This window comes from Dendrobates tinctorius, unplaced genomic scaffold (genome assembly GCF_039654945.1).
Source record: "Dendrobates tinctorius isolate UK_male_01 unplaced genomic scaffold, ASM3965494v1 ptg000074l, whole genome shotgun sequence".
NCBI lineage: Eukaryota > Metazoa > Chordata > Amphibia > Anura > Dendrobatidae > Dendrobates > Dendrobates tinctorius.
In genome coordinates this window covers 16,471,304-16,492,333 of record NW_027361742.1, presented here as the reverse complement: position 1 = coordinate 16,492,333, position 21,030 = coordinate 16,471,304, and the positions used below count along the sequence as shown (strand labels likewise).

Sequence of the window (21,030 nt, the reverse complement as noted above, 5' to 3'; positions counted from 1 at the left end):
AACAAAAAAGTGTGAAACAACTGAAAATAATACATTTTATTTCTATAGCGCTGACATATTCCGCAGCACTTTACATTTCAGAGGGGATTTGTACAGAAAATAGACATTACAGCATAATAATAATCACATAGATCATAACAGATACCAAGAGGAATGAGAGCCCTGCTCGCAAGCTTACAGTGTATGAGGAAAGAGGTAGACACGAAAGGTGGGTGGTAACAATTGCCCTGATTGTATGGACCAGCCATAATGTTAAGTGTGTAACAGTACAGACACAGAGGGGTAATGGATGCATAAAGCATGTGGGAACATGATGCGGGGAACCTGGTTATGGTAAATCTTTTGACTGTGCCACACAGGTATGGATTAAGTTAATGTGTTGAGGCGATAGGCCAGTCTGAATAAATGCGTTTTCAGGGCACGCTTAAAATTGTGGGGATTGGGGACTAATCGTATTGACCTGGGAAGTGCATTCCAAAGAATTGGCGCAGCACGTGTAAAATCTTGGAGACGGGAGTGGGAGGTTCTGATTATTGAGGATGCTAACCTCAGGTCATCAGCAGAACGGAGGGCGCGGGTAGGGTGGTATATTGGAACAAGGGAGGAGATGTAGGGTGGTGCTGAGCCATGGAGGACTTTGTGTGTGAGGGTAATAAGTTTATACTGAATTCAGAGTGGACGGGTAGCCAGTGTAATGACAGGCATAGGGTAGAAGCATCGGTGTAACGATTGGTGAGGAATATGATCCTGGCTGCAGCAATTAAGACAGATTGGAGAGGGGAGAGTTTGGTAAGAGGGAGACCGATTAGAAGAGAGTTACAATAGTCGAGACGAGAATGAATAAGAGAAACAGTAAGAGTTTTTGGAGAGTCAAAAGTAAGAAAATATGTCTTATATTCTAGGTTCTTCAAAGTAGCCACCTTTTGCTTTGATTACTGCTTTGCACACTCTTGGCATTTTCTTGATGAGCTTCAAGAGGTAGTCACCGGAAATGGTTTTCACTTCACAGGTGTGCCCTGTCAGGTTTAATAAGTGGGATTTCTTGCCTTATAAATGGGGTTGAGACCATCCGTTGTGTTGTGCAGTGCAGAAGTCTGGTGGATACACAGCTGATAGTCCTACTGAATAGACTGTTAGAATTTGTATTTTGGCAAGAAATAAGCAACTAAGGCTGGTTTCACACTAGCGTTTGATCGCGCAGCGCATCGTGCGCTATCGGGCACACGCGCAGTGTTCCCCTATCTTTAACATGGTGATCGCAGGGTCTTGCGAATGTACGCGCTCATCAACGTTTAGCGTGGGCTGCGCATTTTACACGTGTGTGCCCAGACGCGCCGAACGCTACATGTTGCATTTTTTGTTCCGCCTACATACTTAAAAAAATCGCGCGCACGTGTGCCCTCGATGTGCGCCCAAAAATAGCATTACAGTCTGTGATCACTGACGAGCGCTTGGCACCGCGCACGTCAGCGCCTTGTGCGCGCACGCGCTTTGAGTGTACAGTGTCTAGACACTTGTCTAAAACTCCCTCTAAACAAGCAACATTGTTTGGCAGGAGTGTAGATAAAAGAACGTGTCTTGAGGGTCAGACAATTACTCTACAGACAGCCTTGCAGAGAGCAGACAAAAGCCCAGAAGAGCCTTCCAAGTGTGGATTCAAGCTTCAGGAGCCAAAATGTGAGTATTCTTCAACATAATGTCTGTGTGTCCCGTACAATTTTATAATGCACTAATGTATTTTTTGTTTTCATTTCAGCATGTCTTCTTCTGGATCGGTCTATTCGCCATCTCAGCAAGAACTGGCCCAAGCTGATCGTGAGGTGAGGATGTTGCTGCCTTTGGGTAAGTATAGCTGCCTCTAGAAATGTGTTTTAATTTTTGATTTCTTTACAGACATCGGACACGGGCAGTGAAGATGGAGTGCGGGAGCAGTCTGAGCGGGAGGATTCAGAGCGGGTGCAGCGTAGTCAAGTCGTGGCGAGGAGACGCAATGTGAGTATATAATGTGCCTTTTTTTTCTGTCTTTATTTTCATCTTTTATCTTGCTTCTTCTCTGTTTCTTTTTCTATCTTTTTCATTCTCCAAAATTACAAACATTCAATATATTTCTTTTCTCCTTCGTCTCATTGGGGGACACAGATACTGTGGGTGTATGCTTCTGCCGCTAGGAGGCTGACACTAAGTGAAAAAGGTTAGCTCCTCCTCCGCAGTATGCACCCTCGCCCATATTGCAGGTGGAAATCAGTTTTTTGCTTAGTGTCCTATGGAGTTACACACAGTCTGGATCTCTCCAGACTATTTTTTTCTAGTTTACTATGAAGATGAGATGGGCGACGGATCCTATTGAAAGGGTCCGATCTCCCCAAACCATCAACGGGCGAGCACGCGTTTAGTATCGTCTCCGCGTATACTTTCCCGCACCGAGGGACATATCTGGGACTTTTCCCCAGACTTCTATTTTTGTTTGTTATTTTATGAAGATGAGACCGGGGCAACGCATCCTATTGAAAGGATCCGATTTCCCCAAACCATCAACGGGCGAGCACGTGCGAGTATCCCTCCACGTATCCTTTCCCGCGACGTGTGACATTATGCCAGACTTAGCCCTATCCACCCCTAGGTATTGAAACCATGGGCTTGCACAGAGGCACAAGACTAGTCTGTGCGGCCCCCACTGCTCCATCAACGCTAGACGGCGGTGCTGCAAGGTGGCGGACGGTCCCTCTCCTCACCCCCTGAAGGGGTTAGATGGAGCTAGGGTGCCTGCACCGTCCTATTTTTTATCAAAGACCCCCTCACATACCTGTGCTCAGGCTGAAGAGGATCATCGGGGAGTGCTCCTGCGAAGATTTCGGGCTGGAGCCCACAGCCGCAGCACGTTTCACGTTCTTTTACGCTGCATGCATCTCTTGTCGGGCTGCGTTTCCGCGGGCGCAGAGCAAGCATTTATGCAAAGCCTGCGAATCCAAACGCGCCCAGGAGCCGTCCCCAGCGACCAATGTGTCAAATCCTCCGGAGTGGGCCCGATCACTGTCCCAGTACATGGCGTCGCTTGCGAGAGCAATAGAATCCCTTCAAGCCCCAGATAGGGGCAGGGACAGTGTCTTGCCGCCTTTAGAGGGAACCTCCACCTCACAGGAGCCTCCGGCCTGCAGGGGCCACCCTCACTCCAGGCAGACCCGGGGGAAACGAATCCACATGGTGTCGCCCAGTCCATCCGGTGCCTTCGGCATCCGTAAGATCTACTTCTCGCTCCCCGTCACCAGTGGTTGGTAGCGAGCAGACCTCAGATTTCGACTCAGACGAGCCCATTGACCTGGACACGCCAGAGTCACGTGAAAGTGGACAGCCTCATAGAAGCCATCAGTCAGACCCTGGGGATTGAGGATGATACCGCAGCGGCTACGGGGCATAAAGTGGCATGTAAACGAGTGAAGCGGCCGCACAGAATTTTTTCCTCTCACCCTGAGTTTGAGGACACAGTGCAGCGGCACAGAGAACGTCCAAAACGGCATTTTTCTCGGGTTAAAGGGCACTCGAAACGCGTTATCCGTTTTCTCGGGACCTCCGTAAACAGGGATGGAATCCCCGATAGTGGATCCTCCGGTTTCACGCCTGGCCACTAGGACCCTGTTATCTGTCCCTAGGGTTTCCTCGATTAAAGATCCCATGGACTGCCTTATTGAGAGCCTAGCTCGTTCAGTATATGAGGCGTCAGGGTCTGCACTCGCTCCCTCGTTCGCAGCAACTTGGGTAGCCAAGGCTATGATATCATAGTCAGAAACATTAAACAAGGTCGCGCAGGAGCAGGATCTACCTGCAGAGATCTCGGAGGTCACATGTCAGATGACGATAGCCGGAGATTATGTATTGAATGCGTCTTTGGATGCGGCCAATTGTTCAGCACTTGCTGTCGCTAATGCAATCTCTATCTGAAGAGCCCTATGGTTGAGGACATGGCGGGCCGATTCTACTTCCAAGAAGTCCTTGACTTCCCTGCTTTATCAGTGCCGCCTATTTTTGGATCAACTTATCTCTGACTCCACAGGAGGAAAGAGCGGGTTTCTCCCTCAACAGAAGGTTAAATCATTTTTTCGTCACCCGGTTCAAGCACGTTTTCGGGCCTTTCACAGTGCCACCGGCCATTCTAGGCCGGGCATGACGGCATTGGTCAAGTTCCTTTTGGATAAATTATTGGGCTTATTGTGCGCTGCTGAACCAAAGATAAAGTCACCACATGAAATACTTTTTAACTCTTTATTTCCAACGCGTTTCAAAGTGGAATATCACTTCTTCTTCAGGGGATGACATAGACTCTATGTCATCCCCTGAAGAAGAAGTGATATTCCACTTTGAAACGCGTTGGGAATAAAGAGTTAAAAAGTATTTAATGTGGTGACTTTATCTTTGGCTCAGCAGCGCACAATAAGCCCAATAATTTATCCAAAAGGATCTTTATCTGTGGTCACGGACGTGAACCTCGGGCGTGCAGCAGACTGACATTGATCTACATGCTTTAAACTATCCTGGAAAAGGTGAGTAGATTCTCTGAATTTATTTCATCTGTTACCCAGATAAGACCCTATTGCGCTCTTTCTCTCCTCGGCATTGGTCAAGTGGCGGCCGCTAAGCAGCCTGAGCCTGGTCCGGGACCCAAATAAGAGACCGGCCCAGGGTCATGTGTTAAAAGACTCCGGGTGGTCTACGGGGCACAATTCCGCCACCTCAGGCCGCCCCAATCAGGATAGGGAGCGGCAGGTCATATAGAGCCAACCCATTGGATGCGTGCTCAACAGGCTAGATCGAGGGGACCCAGATCCTAAGGATCATCGGCCAAATGACTCGAGGTCTTTACTAGACGACACCAGCAAAGTGGGCAGCTGCCTACTCTGTTTTCACCACGTCTGGGCCAACATCGCTCACGACGCATGGGTAAAAGAATTGGTGTTCTCAGGTTACAAAATAAAATTTGTCAGATACCCTCCAAGTTGTTTTTTTTCTTTCCCGGCTTCCCAGGGTGGATACCCAGGTAAGGGCTCTATTAGGAGCCATCAAGTCGCTCCTGTACAACGGAGTCATTGTTCCAGTGCCGGAACACGGAAGAGCTCAGGGGTTTTATTCCAACATTTTTGCGGTTCCCAAAAAGGATGGGTCTGTCAGGCTTGTTTTTGGACCTAAAGTTTCTGAACAAATTCATCAGGATCAGACATTTCCGGATGGAGTCTCCGTTCAGTCATAGCGGTCATGAAGCAGTGAGAATACTTGGCCTCAATTGACAGCCAGGACGCATTTCTGCATATTCCCATTTTTTCCTCCTCATCAGAGGCGGCTACGCTTCGCCATCAGCGTTCAGCATTTTCAGTTCGTAGCGCTACCCTTCGGGCTAGCCACGGCTCCCAGAGTGTTCACAAAAGTTATGGCAATTGTCAGGGCCACACTGCATTCTTGAGGCATAGTCGTCTTACCTTATCTGGACGACCTCTTGGTCAAGGGCCCATCAATATGGGCATGTGAGGAAGGTGTCAACATCACGCTAGATATTTTTGCCGCTTAGATGGTTGGTCAATGCAAAGAGATCATCCCTTGTGCCAGCTCAGAGGATCTCCTTCCTAGGAATGATCTTCGACACTTGCTGAAGGTTGATAATTCTCCCTCAGGAAAGGGCGCTAGTCTCTGGCAGGGAGTCCGGACACTGCGCCAACCAGTCCCTCATACCATCCGATCCGCGATAAGGATCCTAGGGAAAATGGTGGCAGTAATCGAAGCGATACCTTTTCGTTCAGTTCCATCCTTCACCCCCTGCAGCACACCTCGTGTCAGCCTAGGACAAGAATCCTTTCACGCTCGATTGGCGGTGCAAACTGTCCTCTCAAGTCCAGCAGTCGCTCGAATGGTGGATAACCAGTTCCTCTCTGGCCTAGGGGAAATCTTTCCCCCCATGTCATGGGCTGATAATGACAATCGACGTCAGTCTCCTCGGTTTGGGAGCGGTGTTTCGCCCCCACACAACCAAGAAACGGTGGTCGCCACAGGAGGCACGCCTCCCGATCAACTTATTGGGGATATGAGCAATTCAGCTGGCTCTGCAGAAGCAGGTCGCCCCGTCCAGATTCCATCGGACATCGCCACGGTGGTGGTTTACATAATTTGTCAGGGGGGCACCCGCAGCAGAACAACCATGCGCGAGGTGGAGCACGTTCTTCAGTGGGCCGAAGCAAACCACTCGGTGATTTCGGCTGTCCACATCCCGGGCGTGGAAAATTGGGCGGCAGACTTCCTCAGCCGGCAGGGTCTTGCATCCGGAGGGTGGTCTCTACATCCCGAAGTTCTTCAACAGATTTGTCAACTGTGGGGAGCTCCGGATGTGGACCTGATGGCTTCCAGAGTGAATGCCAAGGTGCCCACATATGTCGCTCGGGCCAGGGACCCGCAGGCATTCTCGGTGGACGCGTTGGTTCTGCCATGGAACCAGTTTCGCCTCCCATATCTATTTCCCCCACTGCCACTACTCCCGAGAGTCAGCAAAGGGATCAAGACGGAAGGGGGGCCGGCGATTCTGCTGGCCCCAGACTGGCCCCCGTCGAGCGTGGTAAGCAGATCTAAGGCAGCTGCTCGCCAATGTTCCTGGGCGCCTACTAGAGCGCCCAGATCTACCGTCTCAAGGGCTAATTTGCCACCCGAACTCAGGGACCCTGTGTTTGACGGCAGGGCCGTTGAATCTTGGATTCTAACCCAGGCAGGGTTCGGGAGCAAGGTGGTCGCTACAACGATTAGCGCCCGGAGGCCTGCTTCAGCATGAATTTACCACCACACCTGGAAGGTGTTCTTTGCTTGATGTCGTGGCCACGGTGTTTCTCCGCTAAGATTCTCGATCTCCAGCATCTTGGTTTTTCTCCAGTCGGGCTCAGAGAGCCCGGATAGCTCAGTCGGTAGAGCATTAGACTCGGGCTTTGCCCCAGGTTTCCGCGGGAGACAAATGTCGGCCTTATCCGTCCTGTTCCAGTGCAGGTTTGCTACCAATTTGCAGGTGAAAACTTTTCATCCGGGGAGGATCCCACTTGATACCTCACTATATGGCGCCGATGGACGCCTGGGTTCTTAGCATGGTCCTAAGTGTTCTGCAGGAATCTCCATTGGAACCTCTTCAGGATATCGCTTTGAGGTACCTTTCCTGGAAAGTTGTTCCCTTAGTGGCCATCACTTCCATCAGGCGGGTTTCAGAGCTGGCGGCTCTATCCTGCCGAGCTTCGTTCCTCACTTTCCATAGGTATAAGGTGGTCCTCAGACCAGCCCCTCCTTTTCTGCCGAAGGTCGTGTCCTCTTTTTCACATCAATTAAGATGTTGTTTTGCCTTCATTTTGTCCAGCACCGGTGCACCGTGTGGAAGAAGGTTCTTCACACGTTAGACCTGGTAAGAGCCCTCCAGAGGTACGTGTCGCTGCCGGCACCCTTTCCTCAGATGGACATGCTGTTCGTGCTCCCTGAAGAACGCAGGAAGGGACTCGCTGCCTCAAAGTCGACCATAGCCAGATGGATTCGTTTGACTATTCAGGAGTCCTACTGCATTAGAGGCACGCCGATTCCATCAGGGATCAGAGCGCACTCTACCCGGGCGGTGGGCGCATCTTGGGCGCTTCGGCATCAGGGTTCGACGGAACAGGTTTGCAAGGCAGCAACCTGGTCCAGCCTGCACATATTTGCCAAACATAATATCCATGCTCAGGCCTCGGCGGATGCAAGCCTGGGTAGAAGGATTCTCCAAGCAACGGTGGCGCACCTTTAAACAGGAGGTGCATGTAGCTTGGATCGGTGAGTCAATCTCCCACCCAGGGACTGCTTTAGGACGTCCCACAGTATCTGTGTCCCCCAATGAGGACGAAGGAGAAACATGGATTTTTGTGAGTACTCACCGTTAAATCCTTTTCTCCGAGACGCTCATTGGGGGACACAGCACCCACCCTATTAGCCAGTTGGCTCTTGTTTAAATGAATGTGTTTTTACTTATTTGATATAAGGGTGGTGTTTTCCTTTGGACATGTTGTACCTGTGTTAAGACTGATTTGTTGTCCTACTGCTTTGGCACCAAACTGATTTCCGCCCGCAATAGGGGCGAGGGTGTATACTGCGGAGGAGGAGCTAACCTCTTTTTCACTTAGTGTCAGCCTCCTAGCGGCAGAAGCATACACCCACAGTATCTGTGTCCCCCAATGAGCGTCTCGGAGAAAAGGATTTTACGGTGAGTACTCACAAAAATCCATGTTTTTTCTAGGTTCCACAACGGGATGACGAAGAAGTCTACATCGACAACGAGCACCTGATCCGCCTCGTTGAGGAGCGTATCCCGTTGTGGGACAGCCGTGACCAGCAGTACAAAGACACAGTGGTGGCCGCAGCGATGATGGATGGCTGGGACAGCGCCTCTGCAGCTTCCAAAAGGGCGTTCAGTAAGTATAAAGATGCTCTGTGATACTGCATTGATTTCTGGTCCTGATGGTGCTGGTGTTTTTTTGGCAAGATATATTCTTGCATTAAAAACACCAATGCCATGTGGCACACTGTGATTGATTTTGGTCTTCAACTGCTGCATTGATTTTTGGTCCTGATGGTGCTGGTGTTTTTTTTGGCAAGATATATTCTTGCATTAAAAACACCAATGCCATGTGGCACACTGTAATTGATTTTGGTCTTCAAGTGCTGCATTGATTTCTGGTCCTCATGGTGCTGGTGCTTTTATGGCAAGTTATATTGCATTGAAAAGTTAAATCGGTTGTGTGTGCTGATATTTAAGTTGCCTTAAGTGCATTTTATAATTTTCTTTTTTTCTTCTTTTTTTTTTTCACAACAGTGAACAAAATACGCACACGTTGGCGCTCGATGAAGGACCGCTTCAACACTGATGTTCGTGCTGAGGGACATATTCGGAGTGGTTCAGCGGCAAGCCACAGAAGAAAGTACCGCTACTATCGAGAGTAGGCTTTCCTGAGCATAAGTGTTTTTTTTTTTTTATTTTTATTTTTTTTTTGTTTAGTTATTACTATGTGCTTTTCTATTCCAAAGGTGATGCTTCTTGTAAATACATGATACTAATGTTTTCCCTTTCTTTCCACAGCACTTTAGCAGCACCCTTCAACCTGTCCCGGGAGCGGTTCTTCATCGATCGACCTCGGACCCGTCCCAGCCATCCGACAGCCAGGAATCATTTTGCAGGTCAGCAACACAGACAGCTGGTGACCAGGAAGCTGGTCAATCAGGTGTTCCCCTGTCCCAGATCTCTGTCACTGGTTATGCGGGCACTACCCGCCAGCGGCAGAGGACCTCGGACAGGCCTGTCATGCCCGAGTTCATGCACTTGAGCGAGGTCTTTCAGTCCAACCTCAAGGCGCTGTCTGCCAGAAAGGAAAGCAGTTTTTCCCTGATGGAACGTGGTTTTAACCACATGGAACACCGCTTCCACTCTGTCGACCAGCGCCTTGACCGTCTGGAGGCCGACCTCAACAGACCGGCGCACCATTTTTTCAGTAAAATTGAACAGGGCATGATGGAACACCTTAGTCCTGAGCAACAGCTGAGTGTGTTACAGGCCTGTAACACTGCTTACAGGCTATGCAGCAGAATCGGTATGTTCAGCAGTCAGTGGTGTCGTTTCCAACAGTTCCACCGCTGACTCGCTTTACCACACTACCGACTTCTGCTGCATATCACTGCATGGCCACCTGCATTCCCAGCAAAGCCGGACACCCCTACACCACCCCAAGTCTGAGTGCTGCTGGATACTCCTCCGCCACCACCACTATGTCAAGCGCTGCTCCTGTATGGAGCACCACCAGCTTGGAGCCAAACCACCACAGAACCTGCTTGGGCCACTGACACCACCAGTCAACACCAAAGGAGCACCGCCAGCACTCCTCAGCACCAGAGCACCGCCAGCACTCCTCAGCACCAGAGCACCGCCAGCACTCCTCAGCAACAAAGGAGCACCGCCAGCACTCCTCAGCAACAAAGGAGCACCACCACCACTCCTCAGCAACAAAGGAGCACCACCACCACTCCTCATCGAAAGATAACCGCCACCAATTCTCCTCCTCTGAGTCCCCAAAGAACATTGCCTGAGATCCCAGACAGGCAGCCTCCTGCTCGGAGCACCGACCCAACTTTCTCCCCCTTCTAGGAGCAACTCCACTGCCACTTGCAGCAGCACCGACACCGCCACTACAGAGCAGCAAAGTGGGGATCCGCATTCCCTTTTTTACAGGGCAATGCCACAGTCCACCGTCACCAGGCGGTCAACAAAAGTAAGGCGTTCACAGGCTCTCAGTCGGTCCGGGCAGGATATTCCTGCGCCAAAAAAAAGAAAAAAAAAACTTTGTCCATCCACCCTCTCCTCCTAATGTCTCTCAGCATGCCTCCTTGTCCATTCCAGAGCTCCCTTCCCCCAGTACTTTCGTCGCCCCTTCTCCTAGAACCCCTTCCTCAACCTCCAGTCGTTTCTTGTCTCTCCACACACCCAAAGTATCCCAAACTTTCCCCAAACGTCATTCCTAATATATATATTTTTTTTGGTACAAAATAAATGTGCACTTGTGCTTTCACAAAATCTGGATTGGTTACACACACTGCGCCGTACACTTAGCGTTTTTGCCACCAGATATCTCCATTACTGACATGTTTCTTGTGTCAGTCTTGGAGATATGTGTTGTCAACGCAACAAATCTACATGACTTGTCTTTTCCACAGCAATCTCTACATTCTTGTAATATTGCACGGTTCCCCAACTCCAGTCCTCATGGGCCACCAACAGATCATGTTGTATGGAATCCTCTTTTTATTTCATTACAACATGATCTGTTGGTGGACCTTGAGGACTGAAGTTGGGGAACCTTGAGTATTAGTGAATTCATGATGCACAAAATAAAGCATCATAAATTCACTGATACACCTGGCTACTTGCTAATGGTATTGGGAGTGTAAAAACTGAGAATGCACTCAGTACAGGTATCAAAACAGTTTTTTTTATTAACATACCAACAACATGCAATAAATTTTTTTTTACAACATTTGCTCTTGCCATTCCACCCGTCCTACATCTGAGTTGAAGTAGGCCGCAAATTGTTCCCTCATTTGGCCAACTTCAACGGATGACCTGAGAGGGTGCTGTGTAAATTCTGGCAAAGGATTAGGAGCAACATCATCAAGATCAAAGTTCAGGTGCTCTCGAGAAGTTACAAAATTATGTAGAACAACACAGGCCTTCACCACCTCATCCACTGTTTCCAGTTTCAGATTAATAGCTGTGCCAAGAATGTGCCATCTCGATACAAGTATACCAAAAGCACACTCTACTGTTCTCCTGGCCCTGGTCAGCCTGTAATTAAAAATTCTTTATTGTAGCTCCAAGTCCCGGCTGGAGTAGGGTTTGAGGAGGGTTTGGCACATCTGGAATGCTTCATCACCAACCATTACAAATGGCTGTGGTGGACCTTCGGTGTTGGGAAGAGGGCGTGGCATGGGGAAATCGAAGTTGTTGCCATACCACCTCCTGCCCATGTCCGATGTCTTAAAAGCCTGGGAGTCATTCCCACGGCCAAATGCTCCAATGTCCACTGCAATAAACTTACAGTCTGCATCCGCAATGGCCATCAGTACAGTAGAAAAGTACTTTTTGTAGTTATAGAACTCAGAGCCAGTTCTTTTGGGCTTGATAATCCGGATGTGTTTCCCATCCACCGCTCCTAAACAGTTTGGGAAATTGCATACAGTCCAGAATCTTTCGGCGATTTCCAACCACTTTGCTGCAGTGGGCATGGGTATGAATTCGGGACAAAGAACGTTCCACAAAGCCCAGCAGGTGTCCGCTTGTAAAATAATGCATATTCTTGTAAAATACTCAGGACTAGTTACCAGATAAGTCAAAGTCAAAGCTCTTCCAGCGCAGATCCATGTTTCTCCAGTCAAATGCAAGCAAATGAGGAGAATTCAGCTGTAAAAAGGGGCTATATAAAGAATTTCCATAAGACACGCCCACTGCTTTCCCATTGCTTGAGTGTGTTGCAAGAATTTTCCAAGGATTTTTTCTCTAGTTTATTGCGCATAAAAAATGCAAACGCATGAAAAACGCATAAAAACACTGCGATTTTTCGTCGTTATGCACACAATAATGCTACAAAAAACCGCAGCGTTCACAAGCGTTTGTATGCGCTTTTCACATGCGCTCCTAACGCAGCGCAAAAAACTCCAGTGTGAAACTAGCCTAAGTAAAGTAAAACGAGTGGCCATCATTACTTTAAGAAATGAAGGTTAGTCAGTCCGAAAAATTGGGAAATCTTTGAAAGTGTCCCCAAGTGCAGTGGCAAAAACCATCAGGCACTACAAAGAAACTGGCTCACATGAGGACCGCCCCAGGAAAGGAAGACCAAGAGTCACCTCTGCTGCGGAGGATAAGTTCACCCGAGTCACCAGCCTCAGAAATCGCAGGTTAACAGCAGCTCAGAATAGAGACCAGGTCAATGCCACAGAGAATTCTAGCAGCAGACACATCTCTACAACAACTGTAAGGCCGGGGTCACACTAACCAACGCAAAATACGGTCAGTATTTTACATGCGTAATACGGATGAATGACCCCTAAACAGTGCTCCGTGTGTCATCCGTAATCAAGGTGTGGTCGCGTATTTTGCGCATCTAAGCATCCGTATGCAATCCGTATAGTGAGATTTTCTCGCCGCCTTGCAAAGTGGACATATAATGGAGCCCTATGCCAGGGTTTCTAACATAAACGAAATAATAGATATAGACACATAGAATGCGCATATATATATATATATATATATATATATATTCTATGTGTATATATCTATTCTTTCGTTTCTTTATTAAACCTGTCAGTGTGAGTTTACTGTATAGCGCACTGAATTGTCGACTTTGCTAAAAGACACCGGGTGCGTATTTCTCGCAAGTCACATGTGTGGTCCGTGTGTAATCCGTATTTTTTGCGCACCCATAGACTTGCATTGGCGTACTACGGGCGTAGAGCGCTGACAATCGCAGCATGCTGCGATTGGCACGGACTGTAGAATACGGATGAGAAATATACGCCTGGTGCGAGGGACCCCATAGAGAATCATTGGTCCGTGTCTAATGCGTGCTTTTAGCGCCTCTCACTCGGCCGTATTCCTCGCCAGTGTGACCCCGGCCTTAAGAGGAGACTTTGTGCAGCAGGTCTTCAAGGTAAAATAGCTGCTAGGAAACCACTGCTAAGGACAGGCCACAAGCAGAAGAGACTTGTTTGGGCTAAAGAACACAAGGCATGGACATTAGACCAGTGGAAATCTGCTTTGGTCTGATGAGTCCAAATTTAAGATCTTTAGTTCCAACCACCGTGTCTTTGTGCAACGCAAAAAAGGTGAACGGATGGACTCTACATGCCTGGTTCCCACCGTGAAGCATAGGTGTGATGGTGTGGGGATGCTTTGCTGGTGACACTTGGGGATTTATTCAAAATTGAAGGCATACTGAACCAGCATGGCTACCACAGCATCTTGCAGCGGCATGCTATTCCATATTTTTTGCGTTAGTTGGACCATCATTTATTTTTCAACAGGACAATGACCCCAAACACACCTCCAGGCTGTGTAAGGGCTATTTGACCAAGAAGGAGAGTGATGGGGTGCTACGCCAGATGACCTGGCCTCCACAGTCACCAGACCTGAACCCAATCGAGATGGTTTGGGGTTAGCTGGGCCGCAGAGTGAAGGCAAAAGGGCCAACAAGTGCTAAGCATCTCTGGGAACTCCTTCAAGACTGTTGGAAGACCATTTCCGGTGACTACCTCTTGAAGCTCATCAAGAGAATGCCAAGAGTGTGCAAAGCAGTAATCAAAGCAAAAGGTGGCTACTTTCAAGAACCTAGAATATAAGACACATTTTCAGTTGTTTCACACTTTTTTGTTAATTATATAATTTCACGTGTTAATTCATAGTTTTGATGCCTTCAGAGTGAATCTACAATTTTTATAGTCATGAAAATAAAGAAAACTCTTTGAATGAGAAGGTGTGTCCAAACTTTTGGTCTGTACTGTACATTCACTCATTTTTGTGCCTGCCTTCAAAGAACAGTCTGTAGACATTATTAACTCAGTTTTTGGCTTTTGAATGTAACGTAAGTTACCATGGAATGACCCAGATGCTTCTTAGGCATTTTGTAATTATGTAAATTCGCTCTAAAAATTTTGTCCTGTAAAAAAAAAAAAGTATATTGAAATTCTTGCAAGAATAGGGAATCATGCAGTGTATAATTTGGGACAAAAATAAAACAATGCAGAAATCAATATTGCAGATGAGTATAAAGTTTGTAAAATATGTTGGCTTTACTCTGAACTTTCAATGTCAAACCTTAGTTATGCTTTAAGTAGTATTTACCTTAATCCTGCTTTCCTGTTCACTCCAGAAGTTCTGAGATGAACGTAGGATTTCCTTCCCTTTGTGTTTATTTTTTCCCCTTACCTGTAGAGGAGCTTCACTACTTAGACCTGTTTCACACTCAGTTTTTTTACGTCAGTCAAAATCCGCCACTTTTAGAAAAAAAACGGATCCGCCCATTTTTTGGCGGATCCGTTTTTTCCCCCATAGACTTGCATTAGCGGCGGATTTTGACTGATGTTCGTCCGTCAGATCCGTTTTTTGACGGATCTGTGAAAATTTTAGCGTCTCCCGGGCGGAAGAGAAGGACGATGCAACGTTTTTTTGCAGCGACGGTCCGCTATTTTATAGTGCACATGCCCAGCAGATTTCCCCTGCTGAGCATATTAACCCTAAATACCGTTCTGGAAGCGCCAACCAAAATCTCTCTCTATCTCTCTCTCTATATCTCTCTCTATCTCTCTGTCTCTATCTCTCTGTCTCTCGCTCTATCTCTTTCTCTCTATCTATCTTTATCTCTGTCTCCATGTCTGTCTCGCTCCCTGTCTGTCTCGCTCCCTGTCTCGCTCCCTGTCTGTCTCGCTCTCTCTTCTTCCCGGACCGCGGTTCCTTTAAATTTAGCCCACATGCCGACTCCAGCGGATCCGTACACAACATGGATCCAGTGACGACCGTTTGGCCCACAACGGCAGCGGATCAGTTTTCAACAGCTCTGGTGGATTTGGCCTTCCGTCAAGAAACGGAAATGTGAACCAGGCCTAATGTGTGCGCTCAGTGTATGCTCCATGGGGCACACAGACCACACACGTCCTTATAATCCACTTGTCTGAACCAGCCCTTTTAATTGGGCAAATCTTGGCCTTTAAATCTGCATCCAAATGCAAAAGCCCATCAAAATAATCTATACACTATAGCACAGCCAAAAACGGTTAGGTGTTGTAATTGTGACCATGCACTTAGAGTAAAACAGTGTGCGCTGAGAACGGCCAGGGCTGCGGGGTTTGTAATAAAGTTAATTGCTGTTTATGAACCATATTTTTATTACTAGAGCTAAAATCTGGGTGTGCCAGCAAGAAAAATGGGATGCACCAAGAGATGAGCCATAGCGCTGTGATCTGTACCTTCCTCAGGTCACTGTATAACCAATATTACCTGCTCTTCTATGTCGTGGTGTCCGGGTTCCATGCAGGCACCTTACACATACTAACAGCTGGATTGCATCCGCTCCTGGATCATTGGGAAGGTTCAGGAAGACTTTCTAACCTCCGAGGGTAAATTCACATATAGAAATTCTGCGCAGATCAACAATCTGACAGTGACGTATAAAGAAGCTGCCCCCATAGCAGAGGTGGAGTAAATAATAGTGCGCCCCCTGCCTGTTACTACTCCGCTGTGTGATTCTGGAGTTGTGACATGACTGCTGTCATCTACAGCCAGCACATCTCTGCAGAGAAGTAATACCTTGTTGGCTGCCATGTAACACTTCCTCTTTCACCTACCTGCTTTACAAATGTGGTTCTTGGGAATATGACATTACTACTTTTTTCACATCTATTCTTAGTTTCCAGGTATAGTTGCAGTGTTGTGAGGGTGCGGCTGGTTGTATGATTACATGCTTCTCTCAGTGAGCGCTAAGCGTGGTGTTGCACGTAGCATTTTTTGTTTTAGTTTTTGTTATGGTGTTTTTCCAATAGGCTTTTTTTATTAAAGGATTTTTAAAAAAACATGTGAGACCAAGTATTTGTTTTTTAATAATCATTTTATATATTTTTTTTTACTTTTTAGGAAATTGTGTTCATTGCCACTCAGAAAAGGTGCTTGTGATCTTCTATCAAAGAGATTTACAGCTTCATTAGTGTACAGGTAATGAAAAAATGTTACCTTTTTGTGCAGCTTTAAAAGTCTGAATATAAACAACAAGCAGGACTGACGGGAGTGTATTGTATGGAGTATATGGTGGCCTATGGGGAGCGTATTGTACTATATGGTGGCCTATGGGGAACGTATTGTACTATATGGTGGCCTATGGGGAGCGTATTGTACTATATGGTGGACTATGGGGAGTCTATTGTGTTATATGGTGGACTATGGGGCGTGTATTGTAGTATATGGTAAACTATGGGGAGTGTATTGTAGTATATGGTGGACTATGGAGAGTCTATTGTACTATATGGTTGACTATGGGGAGTGTATTGTAGTATATGGTGGACTATGGGGAGTGTATTGTAGTATATGGTGGACTATGGGGAGTCTATTGTAGTATATGGTGGACTATGGGGAGTGTGTTGCAGTATAAGGTGGCCTATGGGGAGCGTATTGTACTATATGGTGGACTATGGAGAGTCTATTGTACTATATGGTGGACTATGGGGAGTATATTGTAGTATATGGTGGACTATGGGGAGTCTATCGTACTATATGGTGGACTATGGGGAGTGTATTGTAGTATATGGTGGACTATGGAGAGTCTATTGTAGTATATGGTGGACTATGGAGAGTGTATTGTAGTATATGGTGGACTATGGAGAGTCTATTGTAGTATATGGTGGACTATGGGGAGTCTATTGTACTATATGGTGGACTCTGGGGAGTGTATTGTAGTATATGGTGGACTATGGGGAGTGTATTGTAGTATATGGTGGACTATGGAGAGTCTATTGTAGTATATGGTGGACTATGGAGAGTCTATTGAAGTATATGGTGGACTATGGGGAGTCTATTGTAGTATATGGTGGACTATGGGGAGTCTATTGTAGTATATGGTTGACTATGGGGAGTCTATCGTACTATATGGTGGACTATGGGGAGTGTATTGTAGTATATGGTGGACTATGGAGAGTCTATTGTAGTATATGGTGGACTATGGAGAGTGTATTGTAGTATATGGTGGACTATGGAGAGTCTATTGTAGTATATGGTGGACTATGGGGAGTCTATTGTACTATATGGTGGACTCTGGGGAGTGTATTGTAGTATATGGTGGACTATGGGGAGTGTATTGTAGTATATGGTGGACTATGGAGAGTCTATTGTAGTATATGGTGGACTATGGAGAGTCTATTGAAGTATATGGTGGACTATGGGGAGTCTATTGCAGTATATGGTGGACTATGGGGAGTCTATTGTAGTATTTGGTTGACTATGGGGAGTCTATTGTACTATATGGTGGACTATGGGGAGTGTATTGTAGTATATGGTGGACTATGGAGAGTCTATTGTAGTATATGGTGGACTATGGGGAGTCTATTGTAGTATATGGTGGACTGTGGGGAGTCTATTGTACTATATGGTGGACTATGGGGAGTGTATTGTAGTATATGGTGGACTATGGGGAGTCTATTGTAGTATATGGTGGACTATGGGGAGTCTATTGTAGTATATGGTTGACTATGGGGAGTCTATTGTACTATATGGTGGACTATGGGGAGTCTATTGTAGTATATGGTGGACTATGGAGAGTCTATTGTAGTATAAGGTGGACTGTGGGGAGTCTATTGTAGTATATGGTGGACTGTGGGGAGTCTATTGTAGTATATGGTGGACTGTGGGGAGTCTATTGTAGTATATGGTGGACTGTGGGGAGTCTATTGTAGTATATGGTGGACTGTGGGGAGTCTATTGTAGTATATGGTGGACTGTGGGGAGTCTATTGTAGTATATGGTGGACTGTGGGGAGTCTATTGTAGTATATGGTGGACTGTGGGGAGTCTGTTGTAGTATATGGTGGACTGTGGGGAGTGTGCTGTAGTATAAGATGGACTATGGGGAGTGTACTGTAGTATATAGTGGACTATGGAGAGTCTATTGTAGTATATGGTGGACTATGGGGAGTGTGTTGTAGTATAAGGTGGACTATGGGGAGTCTATTATAGTATATCCATGCAAAGAGAAAAGGTCGCACTCATCGAGATGGAAGTTTCACTGATTTATTGACATATCATAAACATGTCAAGTCGGGGGAGTGACATAAGGAGTGCAAGAAAGGCTGACAACGGCCGTTTCGCGCTGCTCGAGCAGTGAAACTTCCATCTCGATGAGTGCGACCTTTTCTCTTTGCATGGATTCCCAGGATTGACTGTTTCCAGGTCTGGCACCCGAGATTCCCAGCTGCTGGGCTTCTGTATGCCGCACATCATTTGAAGTCACACGGTAACAGCGGTGCCATCCGCTTTTTATCTTGAGTTTTGTGATTTGCTATTGTAGTATATGGTGGACTATGGGGAGTGTATTGTAGTATATGGTGGACTATGGGGAGTCTGTTGTAGTATAAGGTGGACTATGGGGAGTGTATTGTATATGGGGAGACTATTGTAGTATATGGTGGACTATGGAGAGTCTATTGTAGTATATGGTGGACTATGGGGAGTCTATTGTAGTATAAGGTGGACTATGGGGAGTCGATTGTAGTATATGGTGGACTATGGGGAGTCTATTGTAGTATATGGTGGACTATGGGGAGTCTATTGTATATGGTGGACTATGGGGAGTGTATTGTAGTATATGGTGGACTATGGGGAGTCTATTGTAGTATAAGGTGGACTATGGGGAGTCTATTGTAGTATAAGGTGGACTATGGGGAGTCTATTGTAGTATATGGTGGACTATGGAGAGTCTATTGTAGTATATGGTGGACTATGGAGAGTCTATTGTAGTATATGGTGGACTATGGGGAGTCTATTGTAGTATATGGTGGACTATGGGGTGTCTATTGTAGTATATGGTGGACTATGGGGAGTTTATTGTAGTATATGGTGGACTATGGGGAGTGTGTTGTAGTATAAGGTGGACTATGGGGAGTGTATTGTAGTATATGGTGGACTATGGGGAGTCTATTGTAGTATATGGTGGACTATGGGGAGTCTATTGTATATGGTGGACTATGGGGAGTGTATTGTAGTATATGGTGGACTATGGGGAGTCTATTGTAGTATAAGGTGGACTATGGGGAGTCTATTGTAGTATATGGTGGACTATGGAGAGTCTATTGTAGTATATGGTGGACTATGGAGAGTCTATTGTAGTATATGGTGGACTATGGAGAGTCTATTGTATATGGTGGACTATGGGGAGTCTATTGTAGTATATGGTGGACTATGGGGTGTCTATTGTAGTATATGGTGGACTATGGGGAGTTTATTGTAGTATATGGTGGACTATGGGGAGTGTGTTGTAGTATAAGGTGGACTATGGGGAGTGCCTTGTAGTATAAGGTGGACTATGGGGAGTGCATTGTACTAAACAAGCAAAATACTGCCTGTTCTTCGAGTGATTGGATTGTTTATGCCAGAGCAAAAATCATTTTTCACAGCAGCACATCGCCCAGTGGAACCTGCAGATATGCTACTGATAACCTGATATTGTATTTGGACAGATTGATCTATTATTGACTGTTCTGTCCCCACCATTCTTCCTCAGCTGGTGTAAAGAGGCCGGGAAACAAGTGTCGAACGACTTCAATATTGTCGTTTAGTGGCCTGCACTCAGCACATGTAAATAAATGCAACTGAAATATTTCTGTGTGATGGTGCAATATGTTAACATTTGGGCCCCATTTTATCTAAAATCAGCCATGAGAAGAAGAATAAGTGCAGCCAGGTAGTTATGGCACCTTAATGTCCAGGTGGCTTCACAATGTTGTGGACACAGCCGCTAGATTTTTGTGCTGCCTTCAGTGCTCTCTATATCCCCTTACTATGAATATCTTCTAGATGCTCATTATAAGAGAGAGAACCTCACCATGCTGTGTATTAGTTTTCTAGTATTGCTGGAATTTCGCACGTATGTATACAAACCTAGATAGACTGTTGCGATGGGGGCCGGAGGGCTTCTTCATTTGATACCAAGGAGTTTCATCATCAGCGACAGCCTTATTCAGAATGCCAGAGGGGCTGCCGAATCCCTCAGTAATCCTGGCTGTGCCTCCAGCTGTCATATATCAAAATGTCACATAATGGTTTCCATTTTTACAGGTTTTCCTTGTGTATCATCAGTTTTAGGTTTTTTTTTTCATTTCTTTTTAGAAACTAAAGGAGGTAAACTGTGAACTTTTTTTTTTTATCCATTGACAAGGGTAGAACTGATATCTTCCATTTTTGATGGATCCTAGTAGACTTGATTGACCAAGACAGATCCACAAAAATGGTTGAGAATAGGACAAGCACTGAGTTTCATAAAATGGGCACATGAATCTGTTAAGAAAAAAGAGATGTTATTGTATCCATTAAACTCTTAAGGCCGGGTGCCCGCTATCCGGAACTAGCAGCGCTTTGGACGCAGCTCATGTCCGCGGTGTGCAAAGCACTGCCGTCTATTGAACGCAGGTGAATCTGCATGTGATCACGGAACCATGCAGATTCACCGCATCTAATTTCTTCTATTAATAACATCTCTGTTCCAGAGACGAGTGTCTGCGCAAGAGACATTGACATGCTGCAGTCTTGAAAGACGTGCTGCATGTCAGTGTCCACGCACAGTGGACATGGGATTTCTAGAAACTCCATCCTCTATGCTGTCACAGCTGTCCGCTGCGGGTTTGGCGCTGTATAAATTTACAGCATCAAAAAGACATCAATTCTGGATTGTGTGCTCTTACCCTTAACGATCAGGGTTCGGTGCTT

At 46.5% G+C, this 21,030-nt stretch overlaps 1 protein-coding gene across 4 annotated transcripts in view; it reads left to right on the top strand.

Moving 5' to 3' along the window:
* Positions 1 to 21,030, top strand: part of GLRX2 (glutaredoxin 2) — a 78,248-nt gene that overhangs the window by 27,388 nt on the left and 29,830 nt on the right. For 2 of the 4 annotated variants that reach the window (XM_073582893.1, XM_073582892.1), the window contains exon 2: positions 16,199 to 16,276. In XM_073582893.1, coding sequence (XP_073438994.1) covers positions 16,199 to 16,276 — 78 coding nt within the window. Of the gene's footprint in view, positions 1 to 1,268; positions 1,678 to 1,756; positions 1,821 to 1,893; positions 1,993 to 15,493; positions 15,685 to 16,198; positions 16,277 to 21,030 lie in introns of those variants that run through there. The other 2 variants (XM_073582895.1, XM_073582891.1) reach the window with 2 other exon arrangements.